This window comes from Schistocerca cancellata, chromosome 1 (assembly GCF_023864275.1).
Source record: "Schistocerca cancellata isolate TAMUIC-IGC-003103 chromosome 1, iqSchCanc2.1, whole genome shotgun sequence".
Taxonomy (NCBI): domain Eukaryota; kingdom Metazoa; phylum Arthropoda; class Insecta; order Orthoptera; family Acrididae; genus Schistocerca; species Schistocerca cancellata.
The window spans coordinates 183104741-183120999 of NC_064626.1; the positions used below are offsets into that span (position 1 = coordinate 183104741).

The following is a 16259-nucleotide window of genomic DNA, read 5'->3' on the forward strand; positions in this document are numbered from 1 at the left end:
AAATTCTAGGTGACTGATGACCTCAGAAGTTAAGTCGTATAGTGCTCAGAGCCATTTGAACCATTTTTGAGAACGGTTGCCGGTAAGTCCCCGTGTGAGCTCGACTCTTCCCAATTTTTACCTTCGAGATCTTTCTGTGAGATAATCGTAGAAGAAAAAAAGTCTGCCATTTCAGTTTTTCAGCATCTCTGTGACACTCTCCCATAGGTCAATCAAAACGCTGACCATTCGTGGTGCCTTTGTGTACTTTTAAAATCCCCTGTTAGTTCTGTTTGGTAAGAGCCCCACACACTTGAGCAGGATCGTAGGTAGAGCCCAATGAGTGCTTGGTAAGCAATGCAGGCAGGTAACATTTCCCATGTATTCTATCGGTGAACTACAATCTATCTCCTGTTTAGCTACGACTGAGCCTATGTGATCATTCCATTTCACATCGCAACAAATTACTACAGGCAGGTATATTAATGACCTGACAGTTTCCAGGTGCGACACATTGTTATCATAGCAATAGGATACTAAGTTTGTCGTCTTGGTAAGTGCATAGTTTTGAAGTCCTGTACATTTAAACAACATACCACGCACCAAATCGTAGACTTTTATCCCTTCGTTGGTTGTTCATTTTCTCGTGGTCACCCCTTTCTTGACCTTCCGCTTTCGGAGATGCGAACAGATAACTAATCCGAAACTTTTTGCACTGGAAAAATTGTAAACACAATTTTTCTGTTACGGGGTACACTTCTTGTGGATGCGCAATATGTAAGCTGGCAACAGAAAGAAAATTATCTCTGGAAAAGAGAAATTATTTAATATGGTGCTGCAATGGAATTATGAAGATTAAATGGGTAAATCGATTTGTCTTCAGTCTTCGGACTGAAAGGCACAACTGTAATACACGTTATGTGTCTTAAATGCAATGGTTTTCATTGCCTCCTGCATCCTCATGCCGTTGACCAGTGCTGATTCTTACGCCTTTAGGGACAGTTTGCCGCCTAAAGGGCCTTAAAGAATAAGGAACCCACCAAAGAAGGATTCCAGTTAATAAACGGAGTTTTGTGTAAGAGGAATTATGATAATGTGGAGCGGAAATACACTATTGGCCATTAAAATTGCTACACCACGAGGATGACGTGCTACAGACGTGAAATGTAACGGACAGGAAGAAGATGCTGTGATATGCAAATGATTAGCTATTCAGAGCATTCACACAAGGTTGGCGCCAGCGGCGACATCTACAACGTGCTGACATGAGGAAAGTTCCCAACCGATTTCTCATACACAAAGAGCAGTTGACCGCCGTTGCCCGGTGAAACGTTGTTGTGATGCCTCGTGTAAGGAGGAGGAATGCGTACCATCACCTTTTCGACTTTGATAGAGGTCGGATTGTAGCCTATCGCGATTGCGGTCTATCGTATCGCGACATTGCTGCTCGCGTTGGTGGAGATCCAATGACTGTTAGCAGAATATGGGATCTGTGGGTTCAGGAGGGTAATGCGAAACGCCTTGCTGGATCCCAACGGCCTCGTATCACTAGCAGTCGAGATGAAAGGCATCTTACCTGCATGGCTGTAACGGATCGTGCAGCCACGTCTCGATACCTGAGTCAACAGATGTGGACGTTTGCAAGGCAACAACCATCTGCGCGAACAGTTCGACGACGTTTGCAGCAGCATGGACTATCAGCTCGGAGACCATGGCTGCGGTTACCCTTGACGCTGCATCACAGACAGGACGCCTGCAATGGTGTACTCAACGACGTACCTGGGTGCACGAATGGCAAATCGTCATTTTTTCGGATGAATCCAGGTTCTGTTTACGGCATCATGATGTCGCATCCGTGTTTGGCGACATCGTGGTGAACGCACATTGGAAGCATGTATTAGTCATCGCCATACTGGCGTATCACCCGGGGTGATGGTATGACGTGCCATTTGTTACACGTCTCGATCACTCTTGTTCGCATTGACGACACTTTGAACAGTGGACGTTACATTTCAGATGTGTTACGACCCGTGGCTTTACCCTTCATTCGATCCCTGCGAAACCCTACATTTCAGCAGGATAACGCACGACCGCATGTTGCACGAACTGTACTGGTCTTTCTGGATACATAAAATGTTCGACTGCTGCCCTGGCCAGCACATTCTCCAGATCTCTCACCAATTGAAAACGTCTGGTCAATGGTGGCCAAGCAACTGGCTCGTCGCAATACGCCAGTCACTACTCATGATGAACTGTGGTGTCGTGTTGAAGCTGCATGGGAAGCTGTACCTGTACACGCCATCGAAGCTCTGTTTGACTCCATGCCCAGGCCTATCAAGGCCGTTATTACGGCCAGAGGTGGTTGTTCTGGGTACTGATTTCTCAGGATCTATGCACCCTAATTGCGTGAAAATGTAATAACATGTCAGCTGTAGTATAATATATTTGTTCAATGAATACCCGTTTATCATCTGCATTTCTTCTTGGTGTAGCAATCTTAATGGCCAGTAGTGTAATTTCTCGTGATACTCAAACGCGATCAGAGATCCTGAATTATTTTCACGACGCTGCAACAGCAGGTCACGCCGGACTCGTAAAGACTCGAGACCAAATCAGATGTCAGGGTTCACCGGGCAGGTCTCTGCCGATCCGTTAGGTATTATGTGAGGCACTGTAAGGAATATCAAGGAGGCAGGTGCTACAGTTACCTCCGGGGCATCTGGTACCAATACCACCTGCAATAGCGTCGTTTCACCGAACTGGAATCTACTTCTTCGGTATTTTCCTGAAATCGACAAACGGAAATTGATGGGTAACTGGCTAACTTACCCCCTATGGTGCCAACAAACTTTACTGACTGCCAGAAATAAAAAAATTGGAAACTTCCTTGTGCACGATGTTATTTGGAAGTACGGAGCACCCCATGTGATGATCTGTGATCATGGAAAAGTTTTTCCATTAGAGGATAGTACCACAAATAATTTCACTTTCGACGTCAACTACATGATTACAACTGCCTACTACACACAAAGGCTCGCAGAACAGTGTCATAAGAAGTCGAAAGACGTGCTGTCGATGTACGTTACTATCGAAGAGTGAGACTGGGATACAATACTGCCGTCGAGGCACTCGCATACACTGCACCGAAGAACGACATACGGACTTCACACAGTACTTTCCACTCCATAATCGCAACGCCAAAAAATAATGGATCCACTGTTCCCACTTTAACCAGACGTTACTCAGGATGACTATGTGAAACGCCTCACTGCCAGGGATGAAGAAGCTAGAAACTTCGGTGCATGCGAATCCTGGATGCTGCGGAAAGACAGAAAGCCCCATAAAGCTAAGCACTGGCCAGTGAGATACAACCGAGGGGCCTTGGTACGGATTTTTACGTCTTTGCGTAAAGTGGGAGTATAGCAAAAGATATTAAAGTGCTTCTTTTGGTCTCAGTATCCTTCGTCGCTTGTCGAGCGTCACGCATGAAGTCGATTATTATGATCCTCAAGAAGACAAAAGCGCGGAGGCGTCTCCCATATCCTCCGCATAAAGCACTAGTACAGTTCAGATCGACGCTGGGAGGTTCAGAGGACCCGAAGACACTCGACGATCGCGAAGCTTCGGTAGGAGGGACTACTTTCTGCATGTAACTGCTGTGTTGGCAGAAGAGCCAACACCGTGTTGCTAGAGGAGGCCGAAAGGCACGCGTTTAAGCTCACGCAGGCTGGTGTGAGGTCTGGAACAGTTATAGGAGCTGAGTCTAGTAAAAAAAGGAGGTAACTGGTAGAATACTTAACTTTAATCCACAATTGGTGAACATCTCTCTTGACTGTACATGCTTCACAAGATAAATATCAAATGCTATGGCGCCTTGCTAGGTCGTAGCAAATGACGTAGCTGAAGGCTATGCTAACTACCGTCTCGGCAAATGAGAGCGTAATTTGTCAGTTCCATCTCTAGCAAAGCCGGCTGTACAACTGGGGCGAGTGTTAGGAAGTGTCTCTAGACCTGCCGTGTGGCGGCGCTCGGTCTGCAATCACTGACATTGGCGACACGCGGGTCCGACGTATACTAGCGGACCGCGGCCGATTTAAAGGCTACCACCTAGCAAGTGTGGTGTCTGGCGGTGACACCACAGTAACAATATCACCAGAACGCGAGGACTCACCAGCGCCACTGTACAGAGGCCAGTGATGGGGTCTAGACCCCTCCTTCTGTAGACGGCAGTAATAAGGACTTCTGAAACTCTTTTCACTGGTAGGTCTTGTATTTCGTTGACGACTCAGCTTTCGGATTTGTCCTTGAGTGTTGTTACGTTGCGACATTTTCTACTAATACTAATATCAATTAGGCTGCCTCGTAGAAGGAAAAGACGACAAAGGCAAGATATCAAATGTGAATTTATTACGTTGACACGAGAGGTCGATTTGCATAACTCAAGCTTTCAACACACTCGAGTATAAATCAAGCTTAATTAGCCTAAGTATGTGCTGTAATAATGAAGTCCTCATTTTTGCACCTCTTATAGAGAGTAATCGATTACATCGAGCAGTGATGATGAACCGGATCGAACGAGCCATTTGCTGTACTACAGCTGACAAGGAACAAAGATTCGCTTCCTCGGCCGGTTCTATACCAACCGAGAATAGGTTACTATGCATGTTCTCTCGTTCTTTGCAGAGTTCAACCCCTTCATTTAACCGCCGAAACAAAGATAATCATATCTTGTTGCCTCTTCCTGTCCCCTGCCTCTGTCTGTACCTCTTAACCGAAATTAACTTGGTCGCCAGTCTTACTATAAAAATTTCACCCCGTGAATCAGATGCCTCTCTGACTGTCTGAAGATCCCGCGTCGGTTCATAGGATCAGTGAACTTCAGTGGATATCAAAGTCGGGAGACTGGGAACAATGAGTAAAATTAGGCCAACACCTCTTCCGTTCATACAACGAATATGGCGCATATGAACAAGAAATGAAAACGCAGCCTAAAACACATAAAAAGGAAAAAAACAACTGTTAAAATGAACATGCCAATCTAAATTAAGTGTGAAGGAGGTGTATTATATTTTCCTATTGACATCTCGATACCTTTACACACTTTAATGTGTAGGGTTTAACTTAGCCTCAATAACATTCTGAAATAGTTAGTCACTCTAATCGAAAACTACGTGCCCTCCAATGTGCTAATAAGCAAAATACCTTCCTCCCATCCGTAATTATAGCAAATTTCATTCGGAACTTCACCTTTCACTGCGAAAGCTGCGTCTCTTCACGTTCCAGTGCTCCATGTAGAACTGCCAAACTCTTCTTTCGTGTTGCTCTCACGCTATTCCTCTCTCGGCGCTCACGATTCACGCTTGCGGCCACTCAAACCAAATTAATACCGACTGCCGGCACCCCCCCAGCCCCCCATGCTCCCTCATTGGAACACACCTTTCACCTTCTTACTCCTTTAACTGGTTCTCACTTGACGATCCCTGAAACTCAGCCTCCAACAGTTTTCTGCTGACTACTTGATCTCTAACCAGCACTCCATATGAGTAAACTAATTGCGAATTTACCTGTTGTTGCTCGTACTTCAGGTAACTGGGCTATGCTTGGCTCTGTCTGAAAATGACTAGCTCGATAATGTTGTAGGGTCAAGCTGCACACGTCCCCCAGAAGCTAACTTGCTCCAAATAATTGGTTATAGCAGTGGTCCTGCAGTGAAATAGTCTGCCGGCCGCTGCGGCCGAGCAGTTCTAGGCGTTTCAGTCTGAAACCACGCTCCTGCTACGGTCGCAGGTTCGAATCCTACCTCGGGCATGAATGTGTGTGATGTGCTTAGGTTAATTCGGCTTAAGTAATTCTAAGCCTAGGGGACTGATGACCTCAGATGTTAAGTCCAATAGTACGTAGAGCCATTAGATTATTTTAGTGAAATAGTCTATGCACTGTCTACATTTACCAATTAATAAAATAAACAGACATATTAAACGAAGAAAAGTGAGTTTTATTCTAACGTCTGCAATTGACGTAGATGATAGAGAATTATGCTGAAAAATGTATATTCAGAAAGTACATTTTAAATAAATGGAAAGTGGTCCTACGATATCCAATAGGCAGAAAATAGCTTTATTGAATGCAGTCAAGTTGTGTTGAGACGGTTACGAGAATGGTCGCACATATATAGTTATCAAAACTAAGTACATTCGCCAACTCAAAATAATTCAGAGTTCAGTATAACAGATTGCACAATAAGAGACTAGAGAAAACTAATAGAAGCTCATTCTGTGTCTATTCTCAATTAAGTAATGCAGTCGGAAAAAGTTCTGCACTGGAGCACATTCACATCTCGCAAAAACTAAGTCCTTCCAAAAGTTGTCATTCACTGCGCAGAATCAATCACCCACTCGACCGAAAAGATGCACTTTATCACTGGCAGGTTTGCCTTCTTCAAGAAGAAACTTAAGAGTGGCCAGAATCGCTTCCTTGAGCTCACCACCCGAAAGAAGTCTTTACACTTCACCCAGTGGTGTCCCGCCACTCTCTGCTTCTCCATTCGCTGAAGGCCGTCTCCATCAAAACACATCGTTCTTAAGTTCTACTGATGTGATTTGGCTCAACTTGGCGACTTTCTGCACTAAACTAACATACTAAAACAATATTTAAACGAAGAAATGTTGTACACTCTCAGCTCATTTTCAATGAATATAAATAAGTTATTCGTAAATAAGGCAGCATTCTTGTCAGTGCACTCTCATTAAATGACAACACACTGTTGGTATTATTGTTTAAACAATTATTTACGCGCGTTTGAAAGTATCTTCTCCTGTCACTCTTTACAAAAGTGGTGTCAGCCAACACATGCAACTGACCACTTCTTAAATTACCATAATTTCGTACTAGGAATTGAAATGAACCGTTAGCGCAATTCTACTGTCCAAGACAAGATTTGTTGAAATTTAAAAGCTGTCAATTCTAATCTTCACTGTGAAAATGTTTAGTATCTGTAAATTACTAACTTTTGTAATTTTAAAGATATTGAAAATATCATTGTTCCATTGAAAGTGCCTCATTTTTCTGAGCTCGCAGATGTATTCAGGTCGGATTTTCTTATGTATCTGTGATTTATTGTCGAATTGCTAAGAGCTGTAAGCAGCCATATTTCAGACTGTCTGCTGCTGGTGCATCACTCGTCCTCTTAAACAAGCGACCACTGTCCAAATTCGCCGGTCTGGGTTTTACCTGCTTCCTGTTACTCGCTCCACATCTCTGTACCTGGGACTGGCTAGTTTTCAGTTGCACACACAAATTCACCTCCCCTCCTGCCAACTCTATGCAGCCAAACTGCTCGCCCTCATATGCGAAACGCTACGCTCGGCTCTCGTGCTGTTTCCCACTATTTTGATGGCCACTCAGGGCTGACTCACCGAAACAGCTGTCGTCCAGACACTTTATAACTGTATAAATAAAAAAAAACCACTTTGCAGCTGTATACCCAAGTCCAGCTGGCGTTCACAAATAGCCCCAGAGTTCCCAGAGACGCTACGTTCCAGAACTGCTCCAGGTATCGTATACCCAAACATTGCCATGGACGGATTTACTTTATTGCAACCTATAGTCCTAAGACTTTTGAATATGAGCAGGTTAGATACATCTGTCTTCTGACTATGTGGCTGCACAATTCACTCTTTCTTCACCTGGAACCACTAGCCAGAAAGGTGTTATTTCCCCTGCGGTCAAGATGTGGCCAGAATCCATAGCAGATTTCTCCATTTGCGTTTAACTGTGCAATAACTGACACTAAGTTAAACATTCCCACAAGATCCCCCTAAATGTAGGATCACACATAGTTTTGCCCTGCCTAATTCTATGGTGGTCTTTCAAATTCAGGAGATGCTTTGTGTGCAAAATGCGGAGTGGCCTTTTGTAGCCAGTTCTTGGTGTTCGGAAACGGCACCCATTCGTACCGTAGTGCGTACTCTTACTCCCACACTGCACTTAGTAAATAATATGGATTATCATAATTGTCTGCCTCAAGCAGATTGTTGGTGCGTTTTCCGAATCATTCCCACCACAATACCTCGTCGTCTCCACACATTAATTGTGATAATTAGTTTGACCTTTTGATATATGTTAGGCTTCTGGAGATGAAATATCGGTTGCCTTATGCAACTTAGAGGTATTAGTGGTCGGGGAGAGCGTTGTACATGGGAAACTTTTCAGACTTTCACTTTTGGCCACCTCTGTAATATTAGTTCAATTTATTTTCTTATTTCAGTTATAAATTACGGCATTCGTTTTTGTGTTCTGTAGTCTTTTTTCGAAAAATTACAACAATTGCCCCAGAAAATTAGGCTTTCTCCTAATGTGAAAACATGGTCGCAGGTGCAACATGCTTGTGCATCGAAGAACAAATATTCTATTAGTATTTTAAAGCGTTGCACGCACAAAAAATTTGTAACTGACGTCACTACTGTCCACGCGTCATATAACTACTTTTAAAAATAAATAGAATTTTACTTGCCAAACAATTCTGTAACTGAAGAATTAATAATATGTTCCATACAGCTTCAGTATATTGGACAGCACTCAAATCGATAAAACTCGCAATATCTCCAAGTGCTGCACAAGGCGCAACCTGAGGTTTAGCAACATCGAAAACTGTGTAAAATGGCGGGTACTGCATGTGGCGGTCTCTACTGCACGTTAGTTCAGGTAATTCTAAAATCAGTCACTAGTGAAGCATCGACCAAAACACGTTTTCCTAGGTACGCTATCCCATAGGAACAATATTCTCCGCTGTACATAGTTAAAACCATCAACTGCAAGGCTCAAATCGATGGCCAAACTCATATGTTTGGGGCAGAGCACATTGCATTTTTGTTTAGTCGTAGAATATTCAGTGCTTTGTAATATCTTACACGCTTTTATTAGGTTGATAGCGCTGAAATGGACGCTTGGGTGTGTAATTCTATAGTACAGTAAGTGTAAGAAGATCCCTGACACCAGCTGTGGGCTGGGAGAGCCAATTTCGTGCACCTACATCAGCAACGTGACGATTTTGTAAACGTCTATCTGGCAACGCCTCAGATGTCGCAGTTACATAGTCGACTATTGCCTTCGCCTGCAGCCATTAGCCCTACCCAGCTGAAAGATGACAACACCGCTGCTAGCTTGCAAGGAAATTCTTACAGCAATTCGACTACGGCCTACCATTTGCAACGGTTTTTATGAAAGGGTGTAATTACTTTGTTTGTTTAAGAAAGAAAGTGGTTGGTAGGTGAGAGTTACATGCAGTTCGTAGCACTAACATGAATAATTCTCATGCGCACATACTTTCAATCCCTAACAATAAACTGGAAATCTGTGGCCACTGTGGCAACAGTACGAGTTCTATTTATACCGAAATTGCAGTCTGTGGGAGGGGGAAGGGAGTCGCAGTTCTGTAATTTGCACCGGCTTGGTCTCTTAACTCTACGTAGCTTCCCAGTACAGTGAAAGGTGAAGTGTTAGATTTTCATGAGGTATTATTATCCGACATGGATTGCTACTTTCTTAGGCAGATTATCACGTGACACAGTCGAGATTTCAAAATGGATGCCATTTGTTTTATTCACGAAATTAGCATTTGTTAAAATAACAAAACTACCGTCATTACAGTCATATGCTCACATCGACTGGTGATGTGCAAAAGCACACAAAAATAATTAATACATATAAATCATATGGTATTCATACAGTAATGATTAATACAAAACCTTCCTAGCACAGCTGGCACACTCTCAGGTCGAAATACGAGTACATCTCTACACGTACCGACCATGCTTGTCTCTACATTGACTTCACGGATTGGGAGGGTATGTGATCTTGTTTCAGTGCCTACCAAATCGAGTCAAATTTACAAAGAACTTGGCAGTAAGAGCCCACTTATTACTCTGACATGGGAACCCCTATGACCTGGCTGCATCCACTCATTCACTTGAGAAGTGTGTCTTATGATAGTTATCTCCACTCCTGAGGCACGCTAGTTCACAACTACGGAACTCTTGCTTTATATCCTGTGTATTCATGTTGGGAATGCATTTTATATGGGAGTATGTTTCACACATGCACTATTGGATGCAAATATTGGGATTCTGTTGACCCTGGGAGTGCCTCAGCATCACGCTGACAATCCACAGGGACGTGTCATGCGCATACTGGCCTTGTCCTGCTGAAAATGGCACCGCGATACTGTCGCAAGAAAAGGAACATATGAGGGCTTGCCCAGTTAGCAGAGCGGTCTAACGCACAGCTTTCCAGAGTGGGAAGGAGTGCTTGGTCCCCAGGACGAATCCGCCCGGCGGACTTGTTTCGAGGTCCGGTAAGCCGGCCAGTCTGTGGATGGTTTTTAGGCGGTTTTCCATCTGCTTCGGCGAATGCGGGCTGGTTCCCCATATTCCGCCTCAGCTACACTATGTCGGCGATTGCGCGCAAACAAATTCTCCACGTACGCGTACACCACCATTACTCTACCACGCAAACATAGGGGTTACACTCGTCTGGTGTGGGACGTTCCCTGGGGGGTCCACCGGGGGCCGAACCGCACAATAACCCAGGGTTCGGTGTGGGGCGGCGGAAGGGTGAAGTGGACTGCGGTAGTCGTCGTGGGGTTGTGGACCACTGCGGCTGCGGCGGGGACGGAGCCTCTCCGTCGTTTCTAGGTCCCTGGTTAACATACAATAGAATACAATACATGAGGACAGGGAACATCTGATGTACTGTTGTGCTATCAGAATTCATTTAGTAATTGCCAGCCGTGACCTGAAATGGTTCCCGATGGTTCCCCACACCATGACGATAGGAGTAATACCGCTGTGCCTCTCGAAATCATTGTAAGAATCGTACCTGTCCCTACGTCGTCGCCATTCTAACCGACGGCGGTCATCCATGGTTATGCAGAACCGTGATTCGTCGCTAAACGCAGTGTGATGCCAAACATCATCAATACATACCTGTACTTCCCAGTCACTCCAAGTTCAGCCATTTGAGTTGTGGTGTTAATGGCATCCTGTACATGGGAAGGTAACTCCCTAATCTGGCTGCTGATAGTCGCTGATTAGTGGTTCAGGATAACACAGTGTGTGCTGCAGGGAGTCCGTTACCTGTTCTCGGATGGCATGCAGAGATGTGAAACGGTTACTAACTGTTTAGCGCATAATGTAGTGGTTTTTCTTTGCGGTGGTTAGCCGGCCGCGGTGGCCGATCGGTTCTAGGCGCTTAGTCAGGAACCGCGCGACTGCTACGGTCGCACGTTCGAATCCTGCCTCGGGCATGGATGTGTGTGATGCCCTTAGGTTAGTTAGGTTTAAGTAGTTCTAAGTTCTAGGGGACTGATGACTTCAGATGTTAAGTCCCATAGTGCTCAGAGCCATTTGAACCATTTTGCGGTGGTTACACTCGGTCGACCGGAAACTTGACGATAAGTGTGCCTTCTCTCACGTGTCCATGCAGTTCAATATCCACCCACTGTCACATCAAAATGCCCCCCACTCTCCAGATTTCTGAATTTCGCATGATTCGACCTGCCAGCAAATGGAGACCCAAAAGCAGGTCCCAGTAAGGCCCCTTTAAAACACTGTTTGGCGTTGAAAACACTGTCTCACACGAGCACTCCGTACCTCCGTGTACTTCAGTGATTGCTCACCATCTTAAAGTGTTCACGTTCCTTATAAAGGCTAGCAGGATTGGTTACAACACTATACATGAAGAACACTAATGCATTCTGGTTGATATTTCACCTGTCACAAAGAATAGGATCTCTAATAATTTACCGACCTATCTGTGGTGTGTATGTGTATGAAATTGCATTGACATCCGGCTATGTCTTCTGAGTACTTCACTCTGTCAGTCAGTGTAACTTCCTGTCTACTGGCAAGACTTTTCTGCAGATCAGAACAGTAGGACATCGTTCCCAACAACATGACAATATCAGAGTGATTCGGTGCTTCAAAAAATTTCTTAATTTTTAAAATTTTATTATAAAATTATTTTCATTGACGGTTTCTAGTGACTATGTTTAAGAAACCGTTCACACTCATGCAGATTCTTATTTGGCGTTTTATTTAACAAGTAATAAGAAATGAAGTTATATGTTATGGCATGCATGCTGCAGCCACTCAAATTGTAGCATCGCCCTGGCAGTGCCTTGTTAGCTAAATGTAGGAACCTAACGATGTACGGTTCTGTGCGCAAATGACATGGCCACATATACCGATCAATGCTTTCTAACGACGACAGCTGCCCGCTTCTGCGTGTTGTTCCCTCCGCTTAATATTAGTCATGACTGCGAGAACCAGAGATGATAAACATTATTCAGAGGTGTCGTGATGCCGCTAAATGTTATGTCAAGGTCGTTCGCACGATAATGTGCCAACCCGCAGCTACCAACAAACCTCAGCAAGACTCTTGGGTGCTGGGAACACTGTTGCGTTATTCTGATAGCTAGTAGATAAGTAGTTGTCGATAAAAAAACGCCTTTTGCAACATATCGAGGTTTCTTACGCGCAATCGATCTCCCATCTCTTCCCGATCTACACCCATTTCTTCCTCTATCACGTCAGCAAGCAGGTACTCCTCCATATGGAGGACCTCAGTGCATTTTCCATCTATACTCTCTCCTCTCTGTGTAATTAGCACTGGAATTTCTTTTCCACTCTTACAACGGAACTAAAGCAGAACAACACAGTTATCGAAAAACCTAGAGACAACTGCCTTTAAAGATCAGAAGATTTCCAGACTACAGAAATTTTTTAAAACTTTTATTTAATTTCCACACTTATTCACCAATTTAAATGTTAATTAACAAATAATGAATCATATTTTTAATGAAAACTGCGTCTTATTGTTTTAATTATTAATCCCATAAAACTGCGAGTGTAAAGGAAACACTGCGGTCAGGCCTTGAAGACTAAACCGAGCCGGGTAGCGCAGTGGTTAGCGTACTGGACTCTCATTCGGAAGGACGACGTTTCACACTCGTGTCTGATCATCCTGATTTAGGTTTTTCGTGATTTCCTTAAATCGCTTAAGGCAAATGCCGGGATGGTTCCTTCGAAAGGACACGATCGCTTTCCTTCTCCACCCTTCCCTAATCCGCGCTTGTGCTCCGTCTCTGATGACCTCGTTGGCGACTGGACGTTAAACAATGACCTCCTCCTCCTTCTGAAGACTAAGGGATAGTCGACAGACCACCATTTTATCATCGGTCATTCATCATCGGATATGGTGGTCATGGATCAGCATACCGTTCTCTCGGCCATTACCGACATTTCGACTTTGGAGTCGCTGTGTCTCAATCAGGTAGCTGCTCCGTTGGTATTACGAGACCAAGTGCAGTCCAATTTAGTCCTCCCACCAAGGAGAAATCCCTGATAGCGCTGGATATCGAACCCGGGTCCCCCCCAGTGACGGTCTGTCAAGTTGAACACTTGGCTGCAAAGGTGGACAGCTGGGAGTATTCTCGAAAAATTAAAAAAAATTAAAATTTGTCACATAAATGGGAAACAACAAACAAAATAAATTTTTTTCTATTTCTAGACAGTATTATTGATTATTGATGTATGTAAGTTTTCTCATATTATTTGACAACTAGGTAAAAATAACAAGGTGTCACTTTTATTAAAAAAATTACAAGTTAGTACCTGTTAACTAACATTAAGATTTATTCATACACATGGAATTTAAACAAAAGTAAAAATAAAGCTGCTAGTACGATTCGAACCAGCATTTACACGATTGTAATACTTCTGCCCGACTCCGCAGCTACTAAAGCCATTACTGATAAACTCGAGAACTTCTTTACTTAAGTGATTTGATTTTAAATTTCCCGAAATTTGTTCCATATGTGACGTTCTGATGGTCTGGTGTCCACAGGAAGCCCACGGACCCTGAACTGGATGTATCATGGCCACCTTTCACCGCAGACGACGCAGCCTACTTGTACGTAGGCCGGCAGGGATTCAGTGTCCAACGGCGGCCGTTTGCCGAAAGGGTAGCGTTCTGGGACGACCTGTACAAACGCTATGGCGGCTAGAGAGACTGCACAGTACTTCCACACTACAACAAGAGGTATTGGCCTCACATCACGCACAATGAAACCCTCAGCGCTCTCTTCATACTGTGCACAGATGCCAATAATCAACTATAACGTCTCTTAAAGTATTTGTAGTTGTAAAGGAAGCCATTGTTAGAAGAAACGACACTTATGCTAAATTTGTAATAAAGAAATGCAAACAAAACACACGTATTACATTATTATTTCAGCCTTTATCCTGAAACTGAATTTGCTATTGGATGTTAACACGGAAATTTGTGATCTGTCTGAATTGCATCAACAAGGGAACTAAGGCATGGCGAATAAGATACATTTGAAAAGATCTATTAGAAGGTGGTCTCATGGCCATAACAACAAAGAAGTAAAGGAAACAAAATTAAATCGTCTTTACTGTACTACGATCGATAATCTATTAACTTTTGTTTCATATTATCACATCGTTTTAATACATATGAAAAGATCCATAACAATGAACCCTTATTTCCTTAATAATATAAATATTCATTCCTTTTATATAACAGTTTGAAATTAAACCACAGTTAGTTAAACCTGAAGAATTGAACTGCAAAGGGGCAATTCAAGAACTTATTTTCTGAAGTTAAGGTTTCAGGAAAGGAAGAAGGAATGAAACAGTGAGTAGGAAGGAGAGAATGAATGAAAGAAAGAATGAAACATGGATGGCTAGTAAAAAAGAATGGAGAAAACAGAGAAAGTAATCAGTAAAGAATGGAAAAAAGAAGGCAGCAAAAAAAGAAGCTAAGAAATAAAAAGGGAATGAAATTAGACAGGAAGGATGAAAAATGTGAGGAAGGATAAAACTAAGATAGCCAACCAAAAATCAAACAGGAATTATATAGGAGTAGGCCTAGTAATTCATAAGAAAATAGGAATGTATGTAACCAACCACGAGCAGAATAACTGAACATATTATTGTAGTTATGATAGTCATACAGTCAACCTGCACCACAGTTGCAAAATTTATATCCCTACTAGCTCTATAGGTTATTAAGAGTTAAAACAATGTGTGATTGATAAAGGAAATTATTCAGTTAGTTAAGGTAGATGAATGCTTAATTGTGATGGGTAATTGGAATTTGAAAGGAAAAGGAAGAGAAGGAGGACATGGGTGGGAGAGAAAGCAATGAAAGAGGGGGCTAGCCGATAGAATTTTGCACATAGCATGATTTAATAATCACTGACAACGAGTTTAAGAAACATGTAATCTGCTTTATACATGGAAGAGAGGGAACACTTGAAGATTTCAGACTAATTACATTATATATATATATATATATATATATATATATATATATATATATATATATATATATATATAAACTCCTGGAAATTGAAATAAGAACACCGTGAATTCATTGTCCCAGGAAGGGGAAACTTTATTGACACATTCCTGGGGTCAGATACATCACATGATCACACTGACAGAACCACAGGCACATAGACACAGGCAACAGAGCATGCACAATGTCGGCACTAGTACAGTGTATATCCACCTTTCGCAGCAATGCAGGCTGCTATTCTCCCATGGAGACGATCGTAGAGATGCTGGATGTAGTCCTGTGGAACGGCTTGCCATGCCATTTCCACCTGGCGCCTCAGTTGGACCAGCGTTCGTGCTGGACGTGCAGACCGCGTGAGACGACGCTTCATCCAGTCCCAAACATGCTCAATGGGGGACAGGTCCGGAGATCTTGCTGGCTAGGGTAGTTGACTTACACCTTCTAGAGCACGTTGGGTGGCACGGGATACATGCGGACGTGCATTGTCCTGTTGGAACAGCAAGTTCCCTTGCCGGTCTAGGAATGGTAGAACGATGGGTTCGATGACGGTTTGGATGTACCGTGCACTATTCAGTGTCCCCTCGACGATCACCAGTGGTGTGCGGCCAGTGTAGGAGATCGCTCCCCACACCATGATGCCGGGTGTTGGCCCTGTGTGCCTCGGTCGTATGCAGTCCTGATTGTGGCGCTCACCTGCACGGCGCCAAACACGCATACGACAATCATTGGCACCAAGGCAGAAGCGACTCTCGTCGCTGAAGACGACACGTCTCCATTCGTCCCTCCACTCACGCCTGTCGCGACACCACTGGAGGCGGGCTGCACGATGTTGGGGCGTGAGCGGAAGACGGCCTAACGGTGTGCGGGACCGTAGCCCAGCTTCACGGAGACGGTTGCGA

The 16259-nt window shown here is 43.7% G+C and overlaps 1 protein-coding gene across 1 annotated transcript in view; it reads left to right on the plus strand.

The window, feature by feature from the left end:
- The window catches only part of LOC126155379 (esterase FE4-like), a 110920-nt gene extending 96680 nt beyond the window's left edge, over positions 1-14240 (plus strand). The window contains exon 10 of the mRNA XM_049916227.1: positions 13882-14240. Coding sequence (XP_049772184.1) covers positions 13882-14041 — 160 coding nt within the window. The 3' untranslated portion in view covers positions 14042-14240. The remainder of the gene's footprint in view (positions 1-13881) is intronic.
- Positions 14241-16259: the final 2019 nt, after the last annotated feature.